Raw genomic sequence first — 12,863 nt, forward strand, 5'->3', positions numbered from 1 at the left:
CCCGGCCGGGGCCGGGCTCACGGGGGCCGTGAGGCGGGAAGTGGTGGCCGGGCCGCCGCCGCTTTCCCCGGTGCGCGGCCGCCCCTGGTGGCCGCGGCCCGCCCGCTTCGTGCCAGGTTCGCCTCAGGAGGCGCCGCCGCACGGTCGGGGAGAGGCTCAGGCTGTTCTCTCGGGGCGAAGAGCAGAAGCGCTCAGACCCCTCGGCCCCGCCGACGGGACGGGAGGAGCCCCCAGAGCCCATGAGGGGAATGAGAAGATGGAGGGCGGGCGGGAACGGTCTCTGTGACAACCGGTGGCGGGAACCCCTGCGCATGCGTGGGCAGCGTGAGGGCCCTGTCAATGTCCCGCCGGCCGGGCCTGCGCATGCGCACATCGCCCGCAGCGAACCGAGCGACACGGCTGGCGCCCCGCGCATGCGCTCCGGCCGCGCACCGGGGCTCCCCACCGTGGCGGTGGGGCGCGGGCAGGGCCGCCAGCCCGGGCCGCGGCGGACAGGTCGGTGGGCACGGCAGGGCCGCGGCGGCGGGACCTGCCCGGGCTGGGGTGGGCGGGCGGGAAAGAAGCACAAGGGCGGCGGGCGGGCAGGAGCGACGTCATGACGCCGGCGCTGTCAGCGCGACGCGGCGCCACCTGGTGGCGGGGAGGCGGTGGCGGTGGACCCGGGGGCTGGCCTCATCCCAGGCTTTACGTCACTGGTATTGCGTCATCCGTGACGTCATTCCGTGAGGCGCGGACCCTGCGTGGGGCTGAGGGGAGCCCAAGCCGCAGCCCTCGGGGCCCGCGCGGGGCCGGCTGGAGCTCAGCCCCGGACAGCAGCTGGGGACAAACGGTGCTGAAGGATGAAGCTCCATCCTTGGTGTTAGTGTAGCATCAAAGGCAGAAATTCAGGCATAAAGCAGAGGCAGAGTTGTTCGGGGTAAGGAGGCGAGGGTGTTAGAGTTTTAAACAGCTGCTCCACTGACAGCTGGTAGGATTCGTTGAAGACGTTTAACGTGTCCAGCTCCAAAGCAAACTTCATTCTAGCAGTGTTACCAGGGAAAGCAATTCTGATGCATTTGTCTCTGCTTCATGAAGCAACGTGGAATTTTATCTGTTGTTTCCAGGCTCAGGGGCACAAGGAGCAGCATATTCAGAAGGGTGAAGAAGGATTCTGGACAAGAGCCTGGAGCCACAGCACAAGGGGGGATGGCTCACCACTGGCAGAGGGCAGGGTTAAAGGGGATATTGGGAGGAATTGTTCCCTGTGAGGATGGGAAAGCCCTGGCACAGGGTGCCCAGAGAAGCTATGGCTGCTCCTGGATCCCTGGCAGTGTCCAAGGCCAGGCTGGATGGGGCTTGGAGCAGTCTGGGATAGGGGAAGGTGTCCCTGCCCATGGCAGGAGGTGGGAATGAGATGAGCCTTAAGGTGTCTTCCGGCCCCAACCATTCCGTGATTCTGTGGTGTGGGCCTGCCTTGAAGGGAGGCAGTGTCAGCTGCTTTACTGACAACACTTGGTCCCTGAACCTGCAGACACACAGGCGTTTATTTTAACTATGCAGGTTTTAGATAAAGCCAAAATTACAGCTGGGCAAAACCAGTTTGACTCCAGTAAAGTCCAAAGGCAGTGACATTGGCTGTTGCTCCATCTGTTGGCTCTGTATGAACTCTCAAAAATCACAGATTGGGTACAGCCCCGGTTTTGTCTATACAAAGAGGCCCTTATGTTCTCGGCTTTTGTATCCACTTAAAATCCTGTTCTTCATCTCTTTCCTGGTCCCTCCTTTCCCCTTTGATTTTGGTGCTTGGATTAGAACACTTATCTGGACACCAGTACGGGTGTGTCAGAGGCAAACTGGAAACAGAAGGTCAAAGAATTGTTACCATAAGCTTTACATTTGGAAGAAAATGGACCTCAAGTTCTTTTGCCCCTTTGCTTGTCCTGCTGGGTCAATTTTCATTCCATGCGGAGTGTTGTGGGGTTCACTGTAGCTCTTATGTGTGATTTTAGCTGAGAAGAGAGCAAGTTATTCATTGTTACAAATTAATGAAGTGTTAGTGTAAAAGGTGCATTATCAGATCACCTGAAGAAATCTGTGATGAGTTTGGTTACCTTTTCAAAGTGAGCATCTTCCTATTTTAGAGAAATCAAGATACTTTGTTTCATTTCACTTTATATTTGGCTTCAACATAGTCACAAATCAGAAGACAGGATTTTTGGGAAAAAATCAGTAGGACTGACCTTGTTTTAAGTGAATGTGCCCTTCAGAATAACACTGTCATCTTGGAAAGGAATAGCTTGAATATTCAACATGGGAGTGTTCTTCTCTTTATTTTCACTTTTTCGTTATTCAGTTCATTTTCTTGCCACAAGTATCACTGACTGCTCCGTTCTTCATCTACAAAATAACAGAATTGGTTGACATGGTCACAGTTATCCCTGTTGGGGTGGAGTCAGGCACCTGGGAAGAGGCCACATTGTGGTTTGGAAGAATGATGGGCTGTCCAATGGTTCCCTTTTTTGACAGCTTGATCCTGCTGGCTGGTGTCTCTCCCAGCTCATTTCCTAAGGTAAAGAACAGAAAAACAGGACAGGCAGAGAGTTAATCTCTGTGGGGTGGCACTAGAAACGTAAGTGCTCAATGACAGCTGTTTGCAGCTTCATTTTGAAACTTACCTAGCTACATTTTAATAATTTTAAATGCCTTGTATTGATTTTGTCGGATTTTAATTAATCATTTTGTCCCTTGATACTCCTTTAGTAGTTTATAGGAGAATTGCTCCTCTGATAACACAGAGAGCTCTTGTTAAGTAGGTATTAGCTGAGCTGGATTTTTATAAACTGTGTTGATTTGGCTTAATTTTATGATCCCTCTTTGTTCATCAATTCCCATATAAGCCATTTCTTTATCAGCCTGGTGTTGATCTCAGTCTGCAAAACGGGTGTTTACTTCCCTAATTGTCATTTTTGAAAAATCACAGTGACTTCTGCTTGCAAATGGTCTGATTCTGTTGACAGAAACACCTTCAGCAGCTGCTTTTCAGTGTGCTTTGCATTGCTCCTAAATTGGGCTGCTTTCAGCATCATCAGGGGATGAATATTATAGAAATATTTAGTATTTGCAGGATTAACAGTTCCATGGTTTGATGTAGTGGCCTTGGTAGGTTTTTTTTCTTGGTTTTCATGTACACCAAAATGATCTTTTTTGAAAGTCCTTAACTTTTTCTGACAAGGTAATTTTACCTCCTGCTTTTAATACATTGCATTGTTTATATTCTTTATTTATATTCAGAATCCAGTTCCATCACCATGATATTATTTTACATATTGGTTTTTATTATCACTCTGATTATTTTTCTTTCTCTGAAAACCAACTGAGTTTTTATTAAGTACTGTTCTCTTTATTGACTTTTAGGGCCTCTACCGAAATGTTTTTCTTCAGTCCTTAACATCAATTTTATTATTCTCTTAAAATTAATAGCTTGTTGTTGTTATCAGTCAAACCAATTTGATTTTTTCATCACCAGCTGCTTCTCTTTGTGATTTATGTGCTACTGTGTTTGCATACAACCAGGAGTATTTGCACCTGAGTGACCGTTAGTTTTTATTTGTCTCTGCACTTCCCCTTTATCCTTCCAGAGGAGGTATAGAGTGAATTTTCTGTTCTGAGGACGTGCTGGTAGAGGGACACTTTGTTGTGTAAGTAATGATTTAAAATTCTGTCTGGATTGTGATTATTTTTTTAGTGGCTGTGAAATGCTTTGAAGTGTTTTGCCATATGAACAGGGTGCTGGCAGGGGGAGGTGTAGCTCTGGACAGAGATGTGAGGACAGAAGGGATATCAGATAGGGAAGTGGATGGTGCCAGATAGACATGGATGCTGATCCCTGCTAAGATTGCTCCTTGGAATCTCAGTATGATTTTCCTACCTATCATTCCCTTGCTTATAGAGACTTGAATTAATTTCTCATTTCCTATTTTCCACGTCTGGTTTTGTTACCCTTTTCTGGCACAGGGGAGCTGGCAGAGACCAGGACAAGAAAATTGTACCTTCTTTGGATTCCTGTTTTGCACTTAGATTCGTTTTCTCCTCACAGAACAAGCCCTGCTGTCCTCAGTGTTAAAGTTTTTGCACCTCTGCAAGCACAGAGACACTGTACAGATGCAGTGTCATGTCTTTATAAAGTAGTGATAAAGTTGTTGGTTAGTGCAGGAACCTGCAGAGAACAGGCTCTAGTGAAGAATCCCTAAAAGGATGGAAGATAATGTGCTTTTTCAGAAGTCACACCGTTCACATGTAGGTTTTTCTCCATCAGGAACCTGTAGGAAGATTTTTTGTAACAGGATTTGGTCTGGAAGAATCCCTAGGGACCTCCTTCTGGTGTGGTTGCCAGAAAAAAACACTGCAGAAATTCTTTCCTTTCGCAGTATTTGGTCTGGCTTGACTGGAAGTTTTGTCACTAACCCTCATATCTTTGGCTGCAGCTTCCACAAAAGGAGAAGGTGGTGATGAAACTTCCAATGCCAACCCAACATGGTGCATCCCATCATCCTGCTGCTGCCAGCACTCCATAATTAGCAGTCTGGGGTCATCCAGGCCCTGGCAATTAGCTAATTTCTGAAGTCTGAGGTGAAGCTGAGGTGGGGGAGAAAGGTGGCCTCCTTTGGACTCACTCCAGCAGGTCCATGTCCTTCCTGTGCTGGGGACTCCAGACAATAATTCAGGTTTTGTTGTTGCCTCACTTTCTAGTGTTAAATAATCCCATTTCCCTTAGCATTTCTTGAGAAATACAAGAGATTGCTTCCAAGGCACTTTCCTGGTTTTGAAAGTATAAAGTGAATTTTTCTTTAAAGATGAGGAATTGAGGAGATGTCCCGAGGCACCACTGTGGTGCTCGGGAGGGGAGAAGGTATTTGCTGCGTGCAAGTTGTTGAGGCCTGCCTAGTGCTGATGGACTGTTGTAGCCACGGTGATGACATATTCTTGGAGACTGAAATGGCAGGAGAATTGTTCCTGGAACAGACAGACAGTGTAAAGCAGCAAGTGAGCAGGCCCAAATGTTGTGTATTTGAGAGCTCAGAAGAGAGAATGTCAAACTGGACTGCTGGTGGAAAAACGCTTTCGGGGGTTAAAAGAGATGCTGCTCTGAAAAGTGGGAGGATAACAGATGTTTTACCTGTTTGGGTTTTTTTAAGGGTTTTATGATTTAACTAAGTAATTACAAGACAGTAAATACAAGGCATGTAATAGGTGCATATTTTTAAATCATAGAGTCACAGAATTATTTGAGTTGGAAGGGACTTGAAAGCCCATCCAGTTCCACCCCCCTGCCATGGGCAGGGACACCTTCCACTATCCCAGCTTGCTCCAAGTCCTGTCCAACCTGGTCTTGAACACTTCCAGGGATGGGGCAACCTCTGCCAGGGCCTCACCACCCTCACAGGGAAAGATTTTCATCCCCATATCCCATCTAATCCTACTCCCTGGCATGAGGAAGCCATTGCCCCTTGTCCTGTCACTCCAGGCCCTTGTCCAAAGTCCCTCTCCATCTTTTTTGTAGGCTCCCATCAGGTACCTGTTGAACTGGTAGAAACGATAATCAAGAGCAGTCAGGACAAAATATAGTAACTCCATCCTTTTCTCTCCATTTTCCAGGTTCTGTCTTTCATTCTTACTGGTCCTGCTTTGTACCATTTTGCTGATCCACGTTTACTTGAAAGGCACAGCGGGGCTGTAGATTTGGCATCTCAGTGAATAGGTAAGTGCTGCTAATTATTTTATTTGTGATTTGTTGAGTTTTAAGATCTTCCAAAATGAATTTAATATTATACTGAAAGAAATTACTTTCAAAGCCATTACCTTTTGCGCTCAATAGACTGGTGCCAAAGCTGGTTGTTAGGGGCAGCAATAGCAGCAGCTTCAGAAATACTGAGATGTTGAATAGATCAGGAACCTGTAAATGCAGGTCTAGACAGGGAGGAGTAATATAGGTAAATTCTTAGTTTTGCCTCATAGGTGTGTCTGATCTGATCTGCCTGGGACACTGAACATTGATAGCAAATGGAAAAGTGCTGATCTGTTTCCCAGTTTAATATCAGGAACTCAGCATAAATAATCCAGCAGTACAGCTGTGTCTGAGGTATTTAAAGCCATGTAGGATGTTAGATTTCGGACTTCTCCACATGCTATCTCCTCCTTAAAAGAAAAAGGTCAATTTACAGTTACAATTACACCAGTGTTCTCTCCAGGAAAAGTAAATTTATGAACTGGCTACATAAAACTTTGGTTTCTCTCTAAGAGAAAATTACTCCAAGATTCACAGCAAAATCTTCTGCAGGTCTGGGAGCCTGAGTTTAAAATAAATAAATCCATTAACATCTGTAATTGCTTATAGGAAAGGCTGACCCATGAAAGTGTGTAACCAGCATTCCTCTGCCTCTCACGTCTGCAGTCAAGCCATTTGAGAAAACAACCTCCCATGTGTTTTTCCTGCTTTTTGAGTCTTTCTGTGTCCAGAGCTTTACTGGAGTAACTGGACTACAGCTGCTGCCATTCCAAGTGAAACACTCTGGTTTAGGTTTGAAAGAAGTAGTTTTGGGAGGAATATAAAACCCCTGGTAAAATAGCCAGCACCATCATGAACTCAGGACTAGGAAGAAGAGGACAATGAAAACATGTAAGAATAGAGCTCTAGTTTTAATGTTGCCTGAGAGTTGATGGCATTTCCATCTGGATATTGTACCCAGCGCTGTTCCAGATAATGCCTGCCTAGTACTGCTGTTCTTGCTGCAGCTGAAAAGATTAGGAAACTCGTTTAAAAATACTATTTATTTAGTCTGTTTAGCTCGTGTGTGTGACAGCAGTTTGTGAAACATGGTCAGTGTTGTGGTTTATTGAGTACTCGGGAAGAATTCAGCAAGAGCAGGAGTAATGCTGAGTGAGCAACTGTGGAAGACAAGAGAGAAAAGTTGAACATGTTTAATGGAATTGTTCTCTGACTTGTCCTAAAACCCCTTCTGAAATGCCACAGCTCCATTAATTTACTTCTCAAAATGAGGTTGGGCTCTCCTCTCTGGAACTGTAGTGTCTCAAAGCAGAGTTTAACACTCCAGAGTCACTGCTTGAGCTGAAGGATGGGGTTTTTTCCTGCTGCATTTGCAGGTCTTGTGCTATGTAAGTAGGAATGTGTATAACAAAAATCCAGAGCTCCAAGACAAAAGCCTACCCCATATCCAATACCTGTTTTAAAATCTTTCCTCTCCTTTGCTAATGTGGCTTGGGCATATCTGTAGTACGATTACAGGGACAGTGTTTGGGGTCAATATGTGCTGTTTCTAATCTTAGTATTTCATGTAAATTCTCTTCTCCTTCAGCAGTTTACACCTTGTCCCACGGTGCATCTGCCTGGACCATCCTGCATGACCACCTGCTTTTGTTTCTCTGTTTAAGGGCTTTCATAAGTGTCTCTCTGAAGCTCTGTAGCTTATCATGATGATCTTACACATGCTCTGCACCAACTGAGGTGCCTAACTTATGGTCCAGAGTCTTCTGAAGAACCAGCTTGTGAAAGCAGGTGAGGTCCTTGGAGAGAAAACATGCTTTGCTGAAAGTGAATTAAGTGTGGAAGAATGAACTGTTGGAAGTGCCCACTCTGTCTGGTGACCTCATTGGAGCCTGGAGAATGGACATCTCTGAGGTGCTGGAAGGGCTGATGCAAATCTGAACTGAGTCTGGTGTTTCCCCCTGCCCTCCAATCCTCACAGTGTTCTTAGGCCACAGTGTTACTGGAAAGCCAATGGATGAACAGGACAATGATTTTAAGGAGTTGTGGGCAAACATTTTGAGTAGGGCAAAGAAAAAGGCTGGGGATGCTGAGGCAACAAAGAGAGTTCAGGATAGGCCAAAGAGCACCACAACACAAAGCAAATTAAGAAGAGGCAAATCTGCTGCTAAGAGCCAAACCCATCATCACTTACCAGCAGTGAAGGAGATAAACTTGCCTCAAGATTTGGGTCCAAAGGATCAAATGTTGGTACACGAAGAAGATGGCGATGCTGCAGCCTGCAGTGGTGAGACTGCACAGGGGGATGGAGCAAGAAGCCCTCTCCCTGCCAGCCAGCTGAGCACAGAGAGCACTGAGTGTAGCCAGAGGCCTCTGACAGGTGAGTGAACTGAAATAGTTCAAACAGAAGATAGGCAAGGACTGAAAGGACTCTGTAGCTCAGTGAAGGTCTTGAGAAATCCATCTGGAGGGGACACAGTAGCACTGTTGGAAGCAGGCTTGCCCCTTACAGGGGTTTAATCTAGGAGTGTGTTCTGTGCTGCAGGCAGGCAGAAGATATCCCTCAATAAGGTGAAGCCTCAGCACAATGTGATTTCTTGGCCAGTCATTATTCACTGATTTTTGCAGTATCAGAGCTGAGAAAAACACTCTCAGATCATCTTGAAGCAAGCTCAGAGTATAGTGTGGTGCTTTTTTACTCAGTGCTTCATTGTATGGTGACATATTGTCACTGGATGTTGTCAAGGGTAAAAAAAAAACATGAATGAGTTAAGAAAGGTGTTGGATTAATTCATAAAGGATTAGTCCTTCAGTAGCTGTTAAACATGATGACCAGAATGTAGTCACCAGTGATGGAAGTCCTTATACTGATAAATTAGGTCAGTCAGGATTGGGACATTGTGTGGTTGGAATGCTGGGAAAGCAGGACTGTGGGACTGCCTTCCATGTCCCTGCTGGAGACCTTCATGCAAGACTTCCTTAATATTCCTCCCTGTAAAAAGGATACAAAGGTATCTAAACACCCCTATAGCACAGAAGCTGGATGTTGTTATTGTGGTTATCAGGTATAAAGTCATGTAATAGTTACACAAATTGTTCACTTCTCTAAGAACGGCTGTGCAGAACTGGGCCTGGCCCAGGCTGCTGTCGGGGAAGGGCCTCCCAGCAGCTCTCCGTGTGTGTTTAAAGCTGCCTGGTAAAACTGGTGTTTTCTCCCCCTCTAGCAAATCCTCTGAGTGGCTGTTCCCAGACTACCTTACCCCTCCTTCCCGCTACTCCTCCAGGAACCTGCTCTTCACCCACCCCAAAGGTGCGGGTGGCAGAGCTGGTGGTGGAGAGAATGCAGCAGTTTAAGAGGGTGGCACCTGAGCAGCTGAAACACAGCTTGGATGGGAGCGTGCCAAAGGCTGCAGCCAGCGGGGATTTCCCTGCCAGGAGCCAGGAGCAGAACCCTCCTGAGGATGGTACGTTTCTCCTCTTGGCTCTGGTGTGTGCAGAATGAGTGGCTGGTGAGAATGGTTGCCTGAGGAGCAGTCCTGGATCCCAGGGCTTTGTTCCTGGCTGGCCTAGTGGCTTGGTGCAAATCACTCCAGATCCCTGAGAAGACATTGTTAAAGGATTATCCATACTTTTTCTCAACTCTTCTCTAAGACTGAACTAACCTCATGTAAATTCTAGAAGAATAATTGTCTTTTGGAAACAGGTTGAAATTCCAACAGTATCAGTGAATGTGATCATCCTTCCCTTGGGACAGTGTTAGGCAGCTCCTAGGTATCCTCCATGTTTGGTACATCTCCAGACACTCTCTAAGGTGATATGTTCTGTGTTGATAAATGTAATTCACAGCAATTTTACTCTGGTTGGTTCTTTACAGATCAAGTCCCTATTGGTTCTGTATGGACATGAAAATCTGCTGTGTTATACATTTTTATGTATAAAATTCCATATTCTCCCCAGAAACTTCAGCCAAAACTGTCCCTTCACTGTCTCTGACATGTGATGCATTGTGAGCAAATTGTCACCTCCTGCTCCTGGGCTGGTACAGTCTTGGAGTGTTGGAAAGGAGCAGGTTGTACCTTTCCTGGTGAGAGATCAGATGTGAAGATGCAAGAGAAAGCTTGCAATTAATTTTTGTATGTCTAGTTTAATAAGCTAATAATGACAAGTGTAACAGTTTCTCACCTTCCATAAGGATTTAGTTTTCCATCTTAGATCATTTCTGCCTTTTTTGCCAGATACCCACCATCTCCCATCTGTGGAACACGACAGTGCTCTGGCTTTGGCTCTTCAGCAGGAATCCAAGGACGAAGCCCTGGCAAGCCTGGAGGATGCAGGCTTGTTCTTCTGTCAGATCTGCCAGAAGGATCTCACAGCCATGAACACGCTGCGACGAGAGCAGCACGTCAACAGGTGAAGCACCAGCCAGATCTGTCTTTTCTGTCCAGTCCCCCATAGACTCCTCACTCAGCCCAGCCATGGAAGAATGTGGGATTCTGCTTAATGGCCTTGACCTTAATGGCTTGAATTAACAAATCATTTTGATGTGAAAGCAGAGGCTGATTGTCTTGCCCTGCAGGGCTTCTGCATGTGTGTGGCTGGGCCAAATCTTCTTTCATCAGCGGTGTGGCAGAGGAGCTGCCATTGTAAAGGAACTTGGTGATCTTAAAGGTCTTTTCCAACCTTAATGATTCCATTAGTGATGAGTCCCTAATGCAAATTTTGAGATCTACTGATTTCAGCCAACAAAGTCTTTGCTCTGTTTTGCTAAAATTCATCTAAGGACATGCAGTATGTCACTGTATTTTAGCTGTTTTCTGCAGGAAATGTGACACTACTCAGAGAGATGACTCAATTGAAATTACTGCCCTTCATTTAACAATTTCCTTAGTGGTAAATATCAAACACAATATATTATGTACAGACAGCTCTTTGGAATGAGCTCTTTGTGCTCTTCTGTTGACAAAGTATCAGAAACAACACATCTGAATGATTGTAAATTCTTACAAGCACTTCCAGAAGGCAGGAGTGATGTAAATTGTCCAGTCCTACATCATGGTACCGAGTGGCTCCCATTGATCAGGCTTGTTTGCACCTGCAGCTTTCCAAGTGTTACTGTTGTTTCTGTTTTCAGACATTTTGTGCTGCTTGAGAGGACAGAAGCTGTAAAACAGTGACAGTGTTTGACAGCTAGAAATGCTTTTTGGAAAGTCAGGCTTTCTGAACTATAAACATGTAATCGTATGTTGAGATTACAAGGTTATATTACCCAGGGATTTTTTGATACCAGCCTTCATCCCAAGAGTGAAGCTGTAGGTGGATAGATGCACCGACACACCAGTAATCACCAGTGCTGAATGGTCTCTTAGCACAGCCCTGTGTGTGTCATTACCTAATCAGGGAGTGACTTTTGTAATAGGTCCTGCAGATCCAGGATTTCACACCCTGAATCTCTTTGGAGAGAACAGAAAGAGAACAAGTACAAATTTTTACATAGTAATGGCCTGCCAGAAATTATTTGAAGTTCATCATGCTGCACTCTGGAGTGTGGTGTCAATTCAGCTGCTCCCTTTTCTGTTGACAGGGGTTTATAAATTAGCTGGAATGTTTGAATGAGTGCAGGAAGAGGGATTAGGTGATGGACACACGTGAAGTGTGTTGTTCAAGAGAGGCTGTGGACTCCTTATTCCTAGAGGTGTTCAAGGCAAGGCTGGAGTAACCTGGTCTGGTAGAAAGTGTCCCTGCCCATGGGAGGGGGGGTGGATCAAGATGGCCTTTAAGGTCCTTTCCAACCCAAACCATTGTGGCATTCTATGATTCTAAAGTTATTCACTGCACTTGCCTTTGAGCAATACGTTTTTAATATGCCTCTGAGACCATTATCTCTATGTAACTGTTCCCTGTTGTGTTCATCACAACATGGCCACATAATGCTTGTTTCTTTAGTGGATGTTCATGGCTGTTACTGGTATTAGAAGTGATTGTGCTTTTTATTATTATTATTTTTGTTGTTGTTGTTATTATTATATTAATGACTTAAGTCCTAGCACGGACCCTTTAAAATCTCCATAGGTAAGCTTTACCATTGTCTCCCAGGTGTCTGGATGAGATGGAAGAAGCACAGATGTCATCCTCCAGCAAACCGGTGGTCCCTGAATGTCCCATCTGTGGGAAGCAGTTCCAAACCTCACAGAGCCGAGTCAGTCACCTGAAGCGCTGTGCTGTGGAGATGGATGTGCCTCCTAATCTGCTTCTTCAGGCAGTGCAGTTGCAGGTGGCCACGCTTGGTGATGCAGCTCTTCAGTGTCCCAGGTAAGCTGGTAGAAAAAAAAAAAAGATGTTTGTTGCTTACTTTGGCCTGAGAGATGTTGGAGGTGGGGATGAACAGTAAATGCAAGGCTGACTCACACACTGGGCAAGAGCACAGAGCAGGTCACGTAGAGCCATGGCCCAGTACCAGGTGAGGAGGTTGTGACAGTCAGTTGGAGAAATAATCTTAATTTCCCTCAGAAGAGGTCAGGTGGTGGATGATTTTAAAAGCCAGCAGGCAAGAGCAAAATGGGGAGTAAATAACCTTCCAGTGGTTTGTCAGAATGGTTTGTAGTCTGTGAGGCAGTTGCTCAGTAAAGCCGAATGGTGTGTTTGAGCTTATTGAGCAAACCACAGAGTAGGAGTGTGGAGCCTTCCTTGGGATCTGTGGTACCAGGACAGCCTCAGCTCCTCAGCTCATGGCTGTCCTGGGAATGTCCTTTCACCCTGAGCCAAAGAGGAAGCAGGTGTGGTGTTTTGCAGTGTGCTTGGTACAGAGCTGCTCGCTTGGATTTGAGCAGAATCTTCAGAGTGCAGCAAGTGGTACCTGAGTGAATTTGTAGAGGAGCTCATAAAGTCCTGTTGTGCAAAGGAAGGACCATTGCCTGTTCCTGTGGAAGCAGAGGGATGGGAAAGCATTTTCTGGTGATCTGGTTTTCTCCTGCTTCAACTTGTTTGTTCCCCTTTGGTAGAAAAAATCATTCAAGGTAGAGATAGCAGATGCTTACATCCCAAAATAAGACTTCTCTAAATTACTCTAAGTTCCATGAATGATGAGAAATCATTTGCTCTCTGC

The 12,863-nt window shown here is 45.8% G+C and overlaps 1 protein-coding gene across 6 annotated transcripts in view; it reads left to right on the forward strand.

Annotated features, from left to right (window-relative positions):
* The first annotated feature begins 396 nt into the window (after positions 1-396).
* The window catches only part of SLX4 (SLX4 structure-specific endonuclease subunit), a 29,834-nt gene continuing 17,367 nt past the window's right edge, over positions 397-12,863 (forward strand). For 2 of the 6 annotated variants that reach the window (XM_069029765.1, XM_069029770.1), the window contains exons 1-6: positions 3,552-3,677; positions 5,635-5,737; positions 7,353-8,141; positions 8,986-9,225; positions 9,997-10,171; positions 11,855-12,070. In XM_069029765.1, the coding sequence (XP_068885866.1) occupies positions 7,775-8,141; positions 8,986-9,225; positions 9,997-10,171; positions 11,855-12,070 (998 nt within the window). In that variant the 5' untranslated portion in view covers positions 3,552-3,677; positions 5,635-5,737; positions 7,353-7,774. Of the gene's footprint in view, positions 496-844; positions 917-3,551; positions 3,678-5,634; positions 5,738-7,352; positions 8,142-8,985; positions 9,226-9,996; positions 10,172-11,854; positions 12,071-12,863 lie in introns of those variants that run through there. The other 4 variants (XM_069029766.1, XM_069029767.1, XM_069029768.1 and 1 more) reach the window with 4 other exon arrangements.

Source organism: Aphelocoma coerulescens, chromosome 14 (genome assembly GCF_041296385.1).
Source record: "Aphelocoma coerulescens isolate FSJ_1873_10779 chromosome 14, UR_Acoe_1.0, whole genome shotgun sequence".
Classification (NCBI taxonomy): Eukaryota; Metazoa; Chordata; class Aves; order Passeriformes; family Corvidae; genus Aphelocoma; species Aphelocoma coerulescens.